The sequence below is a fragment of the Petromyzon marinus genome, chromosome 21, assembly GCF_048934315.1.
Source record: "Petromyzon marinus isolate PM22_M1 ecotype Great Lakes invasive population chromosome 21, UKy_Petmar_22M1.pri1.0, whole genome shotgun sequence".
In the NCBI taxonomy this organism is placed as follows: Eukaryota; Metazoa; Chordata; class Hyperoartia; order Petromyzontiformes; family Petromyzontidae; genus Petromyzon; species Petromyzon marinus.
This window is the reverse complement of record NC_133687.1, coordinates 14,168,768-14,184,011: the sequence shown is the minus strand read 5'-3', so window position 1 is coordinate 14,184,011 and position 15,244 is coordinate 14,168,768. Positions and strand designations below refer to the sequence as shown.

The 15,244-nt window shown below is 48.2% G+C and overlaps 1 protein-coding gene across 1 annotated transcript in view; it reads right to left on the bottom strand.

The window, feature by feature from the left end:
- Positions 1-12,551, bottom strand: part of LOC116944580 (AP-2 complex subunit alpha-2-like) — a 51,235-nt gene extending 38,684 nt beyond the window's left edge. The window contains exons 1-2 of the mRNA XM_076068620.1: positions 12,298-12,551; positions 4,433-4,501 (exon numbers count right to left, since the gene is read on the bottom strand). Coding sequence (XP_075924735.1) covers positions 4,433-4,501; positions 12,298-12,364 — 136 coding nt within the window. The 5' untranslated portion in view covers positions 12,365-12,551. The remainder of the gene's footprint in view (positions 1-4,432; positions 4,502-12,297) is intronic.
- Between the last annotated feature and the right edge of the window lie 2,693 nt (positions 12,552-15,244).

The window sequence follows — 15,244 nt, the reverse complement described above, 5'->3', positions numbered from 1 at the left end:
AAGACTGGTTATCAGGGGCACAATAAACAACATTACAGGCATAGTAATAGGTTTTTACCCTTTTTATCTGGCACAAAAACTGACACCTTTATACAAACAACATTACAGGCAGTCTCCTGGATTGAAACCCAGGATATTAGGAGTTATCAGGGGCACAATAAACAACATTACAGGCATAGTAATAGGTTTTTACCCTTTTTATCTAGCACAAAAACTGACACCTTTATACAAACAACATTACAGGCAGTCTCCTGGATTGAAACCCAGGATATTAGGAGGTGCCAGCTCAGCGCTCTATCTTCCGAGTCACCCGGCCACTTTTTTTTAACGAGCTGGAAAGGCATTGTGCAACATACTTTCTTAGTACATGGTCGTGCAAAACACAGAGCGGCTAAAATAATAAAAACACCACTTCCCAATTATGCAGGAAGAGTGATGCTGACATTGCTGCAGGTTGTGACGCAAGCCCAAGTAACTTGCTGCTTTTGCAGGAAATGCATTGAGCGTCCAAACCCGCATTCCTTGCCACCAAAATCAGAGCTCTCGTCTCTCCTTGGTCACCTGCTCAAGATGTGTTTTGCGTATATATACACAAGGTTGGTATGAAAACAGCTCTGGACTGTTGTTTAACCCATCAAATCTTCAAGTATAATTTTAAACCCCCCAACTTGTTTTGTCAGTCTCGAACACTGTAACAACCTAAAAAACACATCGCTTAAACTTAAAGATGCAACCCCAAAAACTGTACGGTGTTGTTTAATTAGGTTACAGAATACCGACGTAGAGATATGCAGCAGTTGATAAATACAACCGCGCAGATTCACATCTCGGCAACCAGGCCGCAGGACCGTGTCAGTATTACACGTTTAGTTTTCCCCTTCGCACATTGGAATCCATAAACAAACGCCAAGAGGCCGCCGCTGTAACAACCAGAATAACAGGACTCCCACTTGGTGAACGCAGCACCTCACGACGTCCGTGCCTGTCACACCTAAACATCAGGTAGCCCGTGACCAATAACTCTTTTCCAAGCCCATGTGCGTCTCTTGACAATGACGTTGCCGATTTACATTTGGTTCCCCAATAATCCATGCGCTCCGCTCAGCCCCCCACTCCGATCCACAAATACGAGGGAGACATCACCACAGCGATATACTTCTCCACTGCTCCTGGCGCGGTTGTCTGGGCTTAACCACCTGAATGTGAAATCGTAGTTGTTGCTCTGCATCTAACATCAGCAGCCATACGGAAGTAGAAGTTCAATTCTGACCAATAATTTATCAATGCTTTTGCACGTAAACTTTTCAGCTTTTGTTCCAATTTCTTTGCCGTTAGTATTTCAATCCGTATAGCTGCAGTACGCTGGCAGATGGTACACTCATCATCTTCACTAGCCACCATCGATCCACTGCTGGAGAAGGACTCACCCAAAGCGGCTGTCGTGTATCCTTTACAGTCCCACTACGCAACGATCCATCCAGCTGCGGCACATGATCCGATTTCAATCGCTCAGAATTTGAACAAGCCTAGGTATATTGAACCAAAACTGAACCTTCCGGGTGAAACTCACAACTAACACGACGGTAAAAAGCCACACCGAAAGCATGGAGTCAAACTCGCAACTAACTGACGTGGATGGTGAACTGCCGTGCCGAAAGGTTGCTTCCGAGTATTCGCATGGAATTATGAAGGAAGTGTGCGAAGAGTAACAGATATGGAGGACAGGAAAGATATTTCAAAGGCAGCTATAATACATTGTTAATATGGTTTTGTATTAAGCATAACAGATGTCACCAACAAAATTGACATGAATCCTTGCATGCTTTCCTGCCACTGGTGCACGAGATACTTTCTTGTTGTTTTTCCAGCTTTCGAAAAGCTTAAAAAATTGGGGGCAAAGCACAATGTGTTTTCTTTTTATGAACTTTTCTCTCCGCTGAAGAGGCACACTTCCAAGTTCCAGACAAAAATGTTGACAGGCTGAGAACAAATTACGAATTCATTTAGGTTCTCGCCCCTTAGGCCATGCCGAATGTCTGCAGTGGAGGACTGGTTAATATATACATCACCCCCCTGGGCACAAATAACAGGAGGCAATTATGGCTATAAGGTACTGAAGATCCATAATAAATACACCATTGCCACCACCTCATCTATTGTGAGCTGATGGCTGTCACAAGGCTGAGTGTAGAATACAACAAAAATGTTATGGTGTCAGCTTGGATAAGCAAAATATACTGGGATTACAAAATATTTTTGCTGTTTAAAGACACTTCGTTGTTAAAACAATTATCAATTGTTTCTGGTCTGCATGCATTTTCTCTTGCAATTAACCTGTCTCCAGAAAAAAAGTGCTTAATTTAGATATCGTTTTGGACTAACATAGTTAAAAGCATTTTATTTATTTTATACCTATGTGACTTTACCGAAAGAACCAAAGAGTATGGATTCCTGCAGTCACGAAAGCTTCAAAGCAAGATAGTTAAAAGCCTTGTGTTCCAGGCTGCCAGACGTGTGCATGAAGCTTAATTAAATGAGAAAAAAGCAGTTACGAGCGATATATCAAAGTCTGGTGGTTTAGAGGCAAGGCTCACAGCATTGTATATGCAATGTGGTGGTCAGGTGACATGCATGCAAGGCATGATGGGAGTGTCTTCCTGCTGTTTTGTCAGCATCCATGTGTTGTTATTTATATTTGTTTCCAGTCCACACGCACGTTCCTGTTGTGATGGGGTTTTATATTAATTTATAGAAAGCTTTGGATTTGTGCTGAGGGAGGGGAGGGGGGGGTCGGGGTCCCCAAAGTGTAAAGATAAGCCCTCTGATTATATACGCTCGCAGGCCATAGGGCAGCAGTCAACAATGCCGACTCTACTGACGAGGCCTAATGATGATGAAACTGGTCTACAGCTGTCTCCGTTTCACTGCTGCCCGTCCCATCATCAGCGCCTCAATAACATCCCTCGTCATCGCTTAAAGTCACGTAAGGCCCTTTTGTACCAATGCGCTTAACCTTAAAAAATGTGAATTCAACCCCGATGAAGCTTGGAGAGCTGAATGGAGTTCAAATGAACTCGCAAACAAACACCTTGTGAAAGACCCAGAGCAGAATATCACTGGGTTTGGTCTTCCACGAAGCTCACGGTCCAGCCTAAATTGCATTCAATGCACAAACCATGGCATATGCAGATGCCTGATGCACAAATGGAAAGTTAAAAACTCTCCAGTAGTGTGTGACTGTGGTCATCCAGAACAGACCGTACAACGTATATAACAATGAAATGCCCGATCCACAAATAGGAAGGGGACATCACAGCGATAACATTCCGCTGCTCCAAATGCGGTTATCTGGCTTGTCCACTTAAAAATGTGAGATTGTAGTAGTTGTTGCTCTGCAACTATGTCAGCAGCCATACGGAAGAATAAAACAAAGACTTCTGCCTGTTAAGATGGCCACACTTAAAAAACTAGGTTGTTTTGAGTTGATGGCTTAAACAATAAACACAAATTAAGCTACCGAGCAAGGGAGCGCAGACAAGCTTCAGAGCGTTGTTCGTGCGATGTCACCGAGTCGCACTGCACGTTACATGGACGCAAGGCACGACAGGAGTTGCGCCTCCCTGCTGCTTGCGAGCAGCACACCTTTGCACGTTACCAATCCCAAATAGTATTGCGTCATGGCACCTTACTGATGCGATGTGAAGCAACAGTTTGACGTCACTTCGACAGCCATCCCCACGTACATTTTGAAAGAAATACCACCTTGGAAACTTTTAAAATCAAACCTCATAGCTTCTCTACCCGAGCCGAGTCGGGAAACCTCACAGACGCCGAGGGAATGCAGTAGGCAGCATACACACGCCATAATACACCAATGGCCACACTGCGTGTAGGAATGTATGATTCACGTATTTCGCATCATGCACAGCCAACCGTGCTCATATCATATCATGCTCACCACATTATGAGTGATGGTATGATTGTGGGGACTAATAAAACATTTTGGTGGAGTGAGGACTACAAATCTTGCGGCGGCCTTTTTGTATGTTGTCTACAGATTTGACGAGGCAGACTTGTAATTAGCAGAGTCTTTAAGCGATTACAATTGGAAGGCTTGGAGGAGATAAGGCGGCAGAGTTTGCAGACACATTAAAGAGATGCAGTTAACGTCTTACAGAGTTCACGTTCCCTGGTCTCATGGTTTTTCTCCAAGTCCTCCGGTTTTTCTCGTGAATAATTTGCAAATAAAGCCCTTCTTCCTCGTTAGTAAGCTCTTTTGCCTGTGCTGGCTCACCAATGACACACCGAAGGATCAAGGTGACGCCATTTAACTTGACTTACAAAATTGTTGGGAGTTATCGCCAATTTGTAAAGATTTTATACAGATCAGCAGCAACGCCAGGGAGGGTCTTAGGAAAGTGACGAAACTCACCTTTGAATTTGGAGCGAATATTAGCAAGCTCCTTATTAATCCTCTTAATCTCGGCTTCTTTGCTTTTGCCTGCATGAGCAAATGAACAGAGGGCACAGAAACACACACGGAGAAAACGACCAACACGATTAAAACCTCAATTTCGGTGGGCCACATTACTTAGCTGTGACATGCCTGACGTGAGTCAGCAGCGACAGAGTCCCTGAGACACGGCGGGGGTTTTTTTTTAAATTCACGTTAATCAAGCAAATGTTAGGGCAACACTGCATCCTCCACACAACAGTTCTAAAGCGAAGCCAAGTCGACATCGTTTTAAATCTTGAACATTGCGTTTCGTGTAATTAAGCATTTAAAATATACCAACTCTTTTTCACATGGTGAACGCACGACAACGGCAAGGGAATCATTGCACGATATTACGTTTACGGTCTTGCATCCCGCGACACTGCTCATCCAGACAGCGACGTTTGGCGCTCAGCAACATACGAAACGGTTCGTGAAATTAAATGCGTCTCTTATCAACATTGAAGCCGGGTGGGCAATGGGATGGCGTAGGGAATGTAATTAAGAGTTTAAGAAAATGTGTGGTTAAGAAATGCTGCCTCCGAACGTGCGAAACAAGAATGCAGTTGCAACCAAATTCGAGTCCGGATTGGGTGTGGATATTAGCGGACAGTCAGCAGGATCCAGAAATGAAATCGGATCGGATGCCGACCTGAATTAGATAACGGGAGAAATCAGCATGATAACTTTAACAGAATTATAACCCTGATTGTAGTATATATATAAAATGAATGGTTGCAATTTTAGATTTCTGCTAAATAACCATGGTTTACTGCGAAAAGGTACTAAGATTATTATAATAATGCATTCATAATATACATATGGGAATATTCCTATACGAAACAAGAAAATATTAGAACAGTAGTCTCAAGACTCTGCGTGGTAGCTTTTCTGGATAACGGGTATATTTATATAGCGTATATATTTATATAGCGTATATAAAAATGTACCACTGAAGAAAAACAATTCTCCGATCCCTGGGAATTAACAACGATCAACCCAATTTTATTTTACAGATGTCAGTTTAGTTCTCAGCGAAACAGGCATCAACAGAACCCTCAAAAATGTATATTAATGTTCTTCATTGCAAGGCCAGTGGGCCACTGGCGGCCTTTAGTGCAGCACCCGATAGCACACAAAATATGAAAACACAAAATGTGAAAACACCCCCCCACCCCCATTATCATCATCATCGTGCTGCTGTTAAACCCCAATGGCTTCAAATGTGTGGCGGCCCTCACACTGATGATTTCTTATCGGCGAAAGTGGCACCCCCTCTTAACATTAGTGAAGAACACCGTTGTAAAAGGTACCTTCATTCTATTCATCTGTGATTTACGTCTTGCACAGTCAGCAATGATAGTACGTGTCCCGCGGGCTTGGACCTCTAACAGACTCGGCACATGCACTTCAGAGCAGCGTTGCTAAGTAGCGGTGCACTAGCGCGTCATCGCGTAGCACATATTCACGTGGCTACTGCACGTCAGCCTTATAGTCTCCTGCAAGAAGATAGTGCTACGTTCAGTCCCAGGTATATACATACTGTATGTTACATATGGCAATGATGCCAGGAAAAAAAACACTTATGCGCCAATAATTTATCGTACATTATTTTTCAGAAAGAACAAAAATATTTTACGGATTTATTGTCCGATATTTTAGCAAGAAAACCCATGCTTATGCATCAATACGTTTACACTTTATAACCTGTGTACTGTATATGTGTTATTTTCCGACATGATATAACGCATCAACAGTGGGGCTTTACTTGGTTATACTATAGGACAATAAACTATTGTGATTTTCACGTGGTCTCACCTGGTTAAATAAAGGACGTGGATATCAAATTGAGTCGTCGAACCGCTGCTAAAAGGTGGCCTTCCCACCACATATTTTGCAAAAGTCTCCTTAATCGAGATCACTGGGTCATCTAGAAGACCATTTTACTGCCTTACAAGCAGTACGATGCTGGTTTAAAGCCCGGCCAACTGCACGTTAAACATCGCAAACAGTTTTTTTATACACCTAAAACTATTACCAGGAGGTTTGGATGATAAAATGTGGCCCAGTATCAGCGATTTTCCCCCCCGTCAAATATGAAATGGCGGTGCAGCATTGAACGAGCGGACCTGCTCCTAAATGTGCCATTATCGCGTGTGGGAAAAAAATTGGTGTAAAGAAAATATAAATACAGTACGTGTACTGTACACAGTTATAGATATTGATTACATGTTATTCTGAAACATGGCTCACTAGTATTGAGCATTTAAGGGATACAGGGTTTGAAATGTTAAGATTTTGCATTGAGGTTCAGCCACCTCACACCCCTCGCTCGTGATCCACTAGCGTGCATCATTAATTAGTGGAACGTTAATGAAACATGCATTACAACAGCTGATATTTCGTTGGGGCTTCAAGTACATTAACTGGAGAGAGGTTGTACTGTAACTTAAAACAGTTGAGTAATGTATGTACCATGCTATAATTACAATGCAAGTTTATACGCAAGTGGTGTAATAAATTATATTGCTAAAATAGCGGTGGATGATTGCACGTTGGAACGGTTGGTTGAATGTCAACAGAAGGAAGAGCGTCACGCGTAATTTCAGTCAATGCAGGCGAACCAATGACGGCAAGTGATGCAGGAGAAGCTATGCGATGGGCTTGGGATGGGCTTGGGGCGGGTAAATGAAGCTCAGTATATAAATATAAACGCGAAGTGTACGTCCGTGTGTGTGCTAGCACGTGCTCGATAACAGCACTTGCCCCTACAGTGGGTTAAGGCTATATGGGGGGTCTTTATCTTTTGTGTGTGCTAGCACATCTGCTACAGCAGAAGTGTAGGAATTCCAACAAGACCTACATATCTGCTTTATTGAACTGGTCAAGGCCGATGATACCATCAGAAGGCCTGGGCTCTGGGTTGTTCTTCGTGCTTACGGAGTCCCTGACTCTCTGCTCACAATCATTAAGGACCTTCATGATGGTGAGCAGGCCCGGGTAAAACTATGTGGCCGGGAGTCAGAACCATTCCAAGTTCACCTTGGGGTGCGACAGGGATGTCCTCTGGCTCCCACATTATTTAACATCTATTTACGTAGTTCGTGAAGCCTTCGATGGTCAAGGGATGGCTCTGTATTGGTCAACAATGTTACATATGCCGATGATCTGGTGATTGCTGCTCACTCAGAAGAGTTGGAGGCACTGCTGCTGAACCTGGAGCATGCCACTAAGAGGTGGGGCCTTATCATCAGCCCCACCAAAACTAAGAACCTGCCTGGGTATTTTGTACCATCACACTCCACCCCCACAACTCTTAATTGGCGATGGGGCAGTTGTGGAGAGAGTGGAGAGTTTTCCATACCTGGGCAGTGTGCTCATGACCGGCTCTGGTTTGACAGCAGAGGTTTCACTCCAAATCAGTCGAGCGGCATTATCTTTTTATCGGCTGCGTAACGCTGTGTGGAAGCTACCTGGTCTGTCGCTCCACAAGAAGCTTTGGTTCTTCCAAGCCACGGTCATGCCCTTCCTTCTCTACGCTTACAACATAGACCCCCCAAATGGAACATCTTTGCCGGTTATAAACATTTACACTGGCCTGCCTACAATTCATCCTGGGTTTAACCTGGCTGGATTGTGTGAGGAGTTCACAAATCCTTGAAAGATCTGGACAACGTCCCATCGGTGAGCTCCTCTGGAAGACAAGGCTGCATTGGCTGGGTCATGTAGCCCGCATGCCCAGCCACCACATCCCAAAACAGCTTTTTTTCGGTCGGATAGAGGGGGCAAAATGGGCGTGGCACAGGCTAGATAAGGGATAGAGTTACATCGTACAAGAGGATGTGGATCTGAGTGAACTTGCCGATGACTGGTATCAGTAGTGTCAAGATGCTACTGGGCAGTTGGAGGCAGTCGCCCTCCAGCAACAGTTGACGGCAGAGGAGCAACGGGTGACATCAATGAGCAGCGCGCCGGGCGGCTAAAACACAGCAAGTTGGCACAGTAGGCGGCACAGGTGGTGCATCGACCAGACATCTCAATCGACCCATGGCACCTGGGTCTGCCCCGTGACCTCCTGCCAGCGGGCATTTGACACTTCATGTGGTCTTAACGTGCACATAGCCTGGCAAAAGCAACGTGGGGACATCACCGCCACTTCGTGGCGAATGGCGGTTGTTGTTGTTAGCATACTCACAACATGAGTGGAGCGCCGGGCGGCTAAAATGCAGCAAGTTGGCACAGTAGGGGGTACAGCTGGTGCATCTACCAGTCATTTCGGTCAGCCAACCAATGGCACCTGGGGGTCTTCGACACTTCACGTGGCTTCAAAAAGTGCACCTGGCCTGGCACAGGCGCCATGGTGACGTTACCGTCACTTCGTGGCGAATGGCGGGTATTGTTGCTAGCACATCCGATTAGCACGGTTGGCTTCGTACAGTGCGAAAGAAGTTTCAACATACAACAACACAGAGAGCCTCGCCACATTCGCTGTGCATATCAAGAGACAAACACAGGCCAGACCTTTTCATTTCAATGGCGATCCTTGCGCAGCAGCAGCCCCAATGTAATTCAGGAGATGAATGCCAATGTTGAGGTCTGCTGCTGCTACTGGTCACGACGAGAGGGCTTCAGCAGAGCAAGAGAGTTTGTGTCATGTCGCTGTTCTCCTCAGCCGTTGAAAGAACACAACCACAGTGGGTTAACTTTGTGGTCCATAGGTTGGGTTGCATGGCCACAATCACACTCCTACTGTGGCTGGTCTTTATTGTATCTCCATGAGTCTGCTGCTGCTGGACATGACGAGGGGGCTTCAGGTAGAGAGAGTTCGTGTAGCTACACTGGGTTTAACTGCACGGTCCACTGTTTGGGTTGCATAGCCACAATCACACTCCTACTGTGGCTGGTCTTTATTGTATCTCCATGAGTCTGCTGCTGCTGGACATGACGAGGGGGCTTCGGGGAGAGAGAGTTCGTGTAGCTACACTGGATTTAACTCCACGGTCCACTGTTTGGGTTGCGCTGGCCACTATCTGAACAGTTGTCCAAGGGGTAGCACAAATGTTTCTGGTGTCAGCGAAGTACAACACCGTCGTAGTGACTGCAAGAGTCTCAACCGGACCGCTTGTCACGGCTTTGCGAACCACGGCCCTGGGAACCACTGCTCAGTCGTTTTCCGCTCGAGTCCACCGATTGGCAGAGAGAGACGGTGGGAGCCGACAACAGCTTCTGCTCGTGCATTCCAATCTCTCAAATTAAGAGGTGCAGACTGCGGTGGTTGACTATACGGCCCACATCGTCTGGGATGCGCGGCCACCATCTTTCAATAAGCCGCAGGCCAAGGTTAACGCCAATACAATTACGTACGCGGCCGGGAAAGATGCTACCACGATGACCCCGAATATTCCAAATTTCGGAAGGGTCCTGCATAGGATTGAGATGGTTTGGCAAAAAAAAAACCCAAATTAAATACACTGCACACTTAGCTACGAATAATGATTTAATATACGTCTGTTTAACACGTAGGCTTTCGAGATCAATATCATCCAAAATGTTTTTTGTTAGATCGCGTAAATAGAAATGTGTCGCTAAACCCGCCACCACCCGACACAGCCAATTAGTAAGGTTTGTCACGTAAACAGAACGTGCCAATTCGTTACGAGTACAGCACACCGGTGTGTTGGACAGCAAATCCACATTTGCAATCTCCGATTTAAAGCTTTCGTGTGACTGCAGTGATTCATATTCTTGGTTCTTTCGGTAAAGTCACGTAGACGGGAAACAATAAAATCATAAAAAATATAAAACAATAAAATTATTGACTGCAACACAAGCAATCATCATCACCTGATGACTGCAACACAAGCAATCATCATCACCTGATGATTGCTTGTGTTGCAGCCGAAACGTCATGTTTTTATATTTTTATTATTTTATTGTTTCCCTTCTACGTGACTTTACCGAAAGAACCAGGAATATTTACAATCTCAGTACGACGTTTCGCCAGTAATTACAAGTAGCATCATCAGGCGGACAGCCAGATTTGTGGAGAAATCCTCCTCCTGTTCCGTTCCTCCTTCAACAGAGATAAAGATGTGATGATGTCACTTGTAAGCCCTTCACGTGCCAAGTGGGGATGGGGCGGAATGAATGAATGCATAGAAATTACAATGGGTTCATCCATTGTAGGTTGGGATATACACGGTATGTTCACGTACGTGCTGATGATGTGTCGTGTAAATAACGTGCAGGTTATTAGTACGCCGCGCCAGTGAGATTACGGGTCGTCGCTCAATCAAGTAACTGGTACAGGGCGAGGCATGACAAGCAAGCGACACTGCCGCTTTTACTGCACGGGAGCAGGAAAAAAGGGATGTTATTAGGAGATTTGAGGGGGTTTTATTACCGTGGTTACACGCCATTCAATTCGGCTCAATCAATCATTGCACGTGCAAGAACGCGTCTCGCTCGCTCTCCCCGTCCGCAACGTTACTACACCAGCTGTGCAATGCAAATTGTAATCGAACAGTGACTTGTTATTATTAATCTATCCTTGCTTGCTGTGTCATTTAATCTCCCGCGAGGAGACTATGGAGCGCTCGTAGCATGCCAGGGTTGGTTTACATCGCGCGCTGCGCCACCACGCCGGCCACCTCGGTTCGATTCCAGCTCCCGGTCGCGGGCCAACACCGGCAGCAGTTTATCTCAACCCGATCCTGGGCTTACCCCCCCCCCCCCTAGGTCGACTCAGCCTCAAATGAGTACCCCAATGCAGTGTATAACCATCGCCACTAGGGGAGATAAAGGTGGCCGGGCGTGGTTGTGCTGGGCCACCCACCCCAACCCCCCCTGGTGTGTGCCACAGTGCCGGGCCCCCCACCACCACCCCTTCACGAGGTTTGTGCTTGCTCGCTAACAGCACTTGCCCCCGCAAGTCTGGTCAAGGCGACACGCACACACCCCGGGTGGCTGGGGACCTTTGGGCTTTGAGCTGGGGATGTGGCGAAGGCGAAGCCGCCCCTCGCGTCACGCAATGCAATGCGGCAAAGTCGATTCTGACGGCGTACAAACAACAAATCGTGCACGCGAGAAGGTCGTCGTGGTCGTCGTCCGTGCCCCTAAAGACATCGCGCGGGGAATCAAAACGCGCCAACGATTGCCGAGAGGTTTGCGAGCGGCGTGTTCCATCGAGGGGGACGCGGGGTTGTCGGGGTGATGAACGGAACGGGTCCCGGTGGCCACGTCGCGCTATCGACTCCGAGGGGACATTCACAATTCCGGACGCTCGAGCCACGACCGACGACGATGCGCTTCACGCATCAGGCGATCTCACACTCGCCGTGCGTATCGCAAACATTATTAACCGAGCGCGAGAGAGAGAGAGAGGTAAGGCCAGAGTCCTGGCGTTCACCGAACAGCAGAAGAGCATTTGCGATGACGGGCAACAGGAAAATCGACGAGGGCATGAACCGCGGTGACGGCGTGCAACCATTGCAAGCCGCATTGTGTCTGCGGAACAGTCGGGCCGACGAGAAAACAACAACAACAACAACCGCCACCTAAGGCGGGGAAGGGGGCCCCACGCATCATTCCAACAGAGCCATCGACGGAACCCCCCCCCACGGCCGGCCTCGCTAGCTCAGCAGCGGCGGCGGCAACGAAATGGCGCGACCGAGAACGCGGTGGTTGGTGTGGCTGCGAGGTGGTTGGTGTGGCTGCGAGGTGGTTGGTGTGGATGCGAGGTGGTTGAAGGAGGAGGGGGGTGGGTGGGGTTGGTGGTGGTGATGGTGGGGAGCCCCGCTCACAGTTGCGGATGTCCGAGATGAAGACGGCGAGGCCGCGCATGCCATCGCCCTTGGACACGGCCGGCATCTCGTGAGTTGGCGCGGTTCTCCTCCTCGTCAGAGACTCCTCTCTCCTCCTCGTCAGAGACGACTCCTCGTCCTCCTCTCCTCGTCAGAGACTCCTCTCTCTCCTCCTCCTCGTCAGAGACTCCTCTCGCCTCCTCCTCGCTAGTGGCTCCGATCTCCCTCCCCTCCTTTTCACCCTCCGCTTCAGCGACCCCGCCCCCCCACTCCACAAACCCTGCCCCCTCCCCGCTCTAAATTTACGTCAGATGTCGAATTGGTAACCGTTTGTTTAGATTTGCGGGGTTTTTTTGTCCTACTCCCCACCCACCCCTTTCGCTCGACGTTTAATTTGTTTTAAGTTTCTCCCTCGCCGCTGCCCGGGAGCCGCCGCTGAGGACGCCTTCACCGCAGCGCACAGCGAGCGAAAATGGCGGCCATGACACTCGTCGCCGCGTAGTTGCGGGGGTGAAAGAAATCCGTGGCAGCCCTCGCGGACTTGACATGGAAATCCGCGGCAGCCCTCGCGGACTTAACGTGGAAATCCGCGGCAGCGTCGTGGATTTGACGTGGAAATCCGCGGCAGCCCTCGCGGATTTGACGTGGAAATCCGCGGCAGCGTCGTGGATTTGACGTGGAAATCCGCGGCAGCCCTCGCGGATTTGACGTGGAAATCCGCGGCAGCCCTCGCGGATTTGACGTGGAAATCCGCGGCAGCCCTCATGGATTTGACGTGGAAATCCGCGGCAGCCCTTGCGGATTTGACGTGGAAATCCGCGGCAGCGTCGTGGATTTGACGTGGAAATCCGCGGCAGTCTTCGCGGATTTGACGTGGAAATCCGCGGCAGCCCTCATGGATTTGACGTGGAAATCCGCGGCAGCCCTTGTGGATTTGACGTGGAAATCCGCGGCAGCCCTCGCGGATTTGACGTGGAAATCCGCGGCAGCGTCGTGGATTTGACGTGGAAATCCGCGGCAGCCCTCGCGGATTTGACGTGGAAATCCGCGGCAGCCCTCATGGATTTGACGTGGAAATCCGCGGCAGCCCTTGTGGATTTGACGTGGAAATCCGCGGCAGCGTCGTGGAGTTGACGTGGAAATCCGCGGCAGCCCTCGCGGATTTGACGTGGAAATCCGCGGCAGCGTCGTGGATTTGACGTGGAAATCCGCGGCAGCCCTCGTGGATTTGACGTGGAAATCCGCGGCAGCCCTCATGGATTTGACGTGGAAATCCGCGGCAGCCCTTGTGGATTTGACGTGGAAATCCGCGGCAGCGTCGTGGATTTGACGTGGAAATCCGCGGCAGCCCTCGCGGATTTGACGTGGAAATGCGCGGCAGCCCTCATGGATTTGACGTGGAAATCCGCGGCAGCCCTTGTGGATTTGACGTGGAAATCCGCGGCAGCGTCGTGGATTTGACGTGGAAATCCGCGGCAGCCCTCGCGGATTTGACGTGGAAATCCGCGGCAGCCCTTGTGGATTTGACGTGGAAATCCGCGGCAGCGTCGTGGATTTGACGTGGAAATCCGCGGCAGCCCTCGCGGATTTGACGTGGAAATCTGCGGCAGCCCTCATGGATTTGACGTGGAAATCCACGGCAGCCCTTGTGGATTTGACATGGAAATCTGCGGCAGCCCTCGCGGATTTGACGTGGAAATCCGCGGCAGCCCTTGTAAATTTGACGTGGAAATCCGCGGCAGCGTCGTGGATTTGACGTGGAAATCCGCGGCAGCCCTCGCGGATTTGACGTGGAAATCCGCGGCAGCCCTAATGGATTTCATGTTGAAATCCGCTGCAGCGTTGTGGAGTTGATGTATAAATGCGCGGTAGCCCTCATGGATTTGATGTGGAAATCTGCGGCAGCCCTTGTGGATTTGACGTAGAAAATCCGCGAAAGCGTCAAATGTCCGCTGTGAAAATCCGTGGCAACAGCAAATACTGCATCAAGGTAAACTGCGGCAGCGCTCCTTTAAAATCCGCCCTAGGAAAATCCGCGGCAGAGGCGTCAAATGTCCGCTGTGGGTGAAATCCGCGGAAGCGCCAAGACAAGTCGGAACGACTCCGCGGCGCGGCCGAAGAAATCTGCAGCATCGCCGAATTCCGCGTGGGGAAATCGCGGCGTTCACCACGCCTCGTGTACGCACGCCTGTCAACCCCGTACGGCTACCCCGTGTTTCTTGTACAGCGAGATTGAGTTCAATTTTTTTAGGTCTATTAGTTTGTTTCTCCCTCGTGATGGACTTTGTAGAATCAACGTTGAGATGTATAAGGGAAACGGGGTGACCAATAAGGTCTGAATTTTGACTTAACTTTCGTGACTGCAGGAATTCATATTCTTTGGTTATTTCGGTGAAGTCACGTAGACAGAAGAAAAATAATGTGAATATTTTATTTGTAAAGTCACGTAGAAAAATAATACAAATAGAGTGAATACAAATAAAATATTCACTTTATTTGTATTATTTTTCTATGACTTTACCGAAAGAACCAAAGAATACGAGGTATGCATTGGTCTGTAATTCGGTCACTAATAATGGGTTGACAGCCGTTTACGTCACCATTGGTAAATTGACCGTCGACAAATTTCCACAAATTCCCTGGATATTGTTTTTGTTGTCAATGCGCAGAGGCTTTTTTTATTCCGTAGCGTTATTTCGCCTTCTTTAGTTGGGACGAAAAGCGATCAATTGTTCACTTTCGTCCAGGGCGCGGCTCGTCCACTAGGGGCGTTCCCAACGAGGCAGCTGGAGATGAGAGAAAAATGTTCTCATAAAAAATACTTTTATATAATTTTGTTGTTTACATTTGTTTAAATGATTATTTCCACGTGAATTGCCGATTGAAGATAGCATTTTAAATTGTTCGTGTGAGAAACTGCTGGAACGCCAGTCTTGATTTGTGCCTC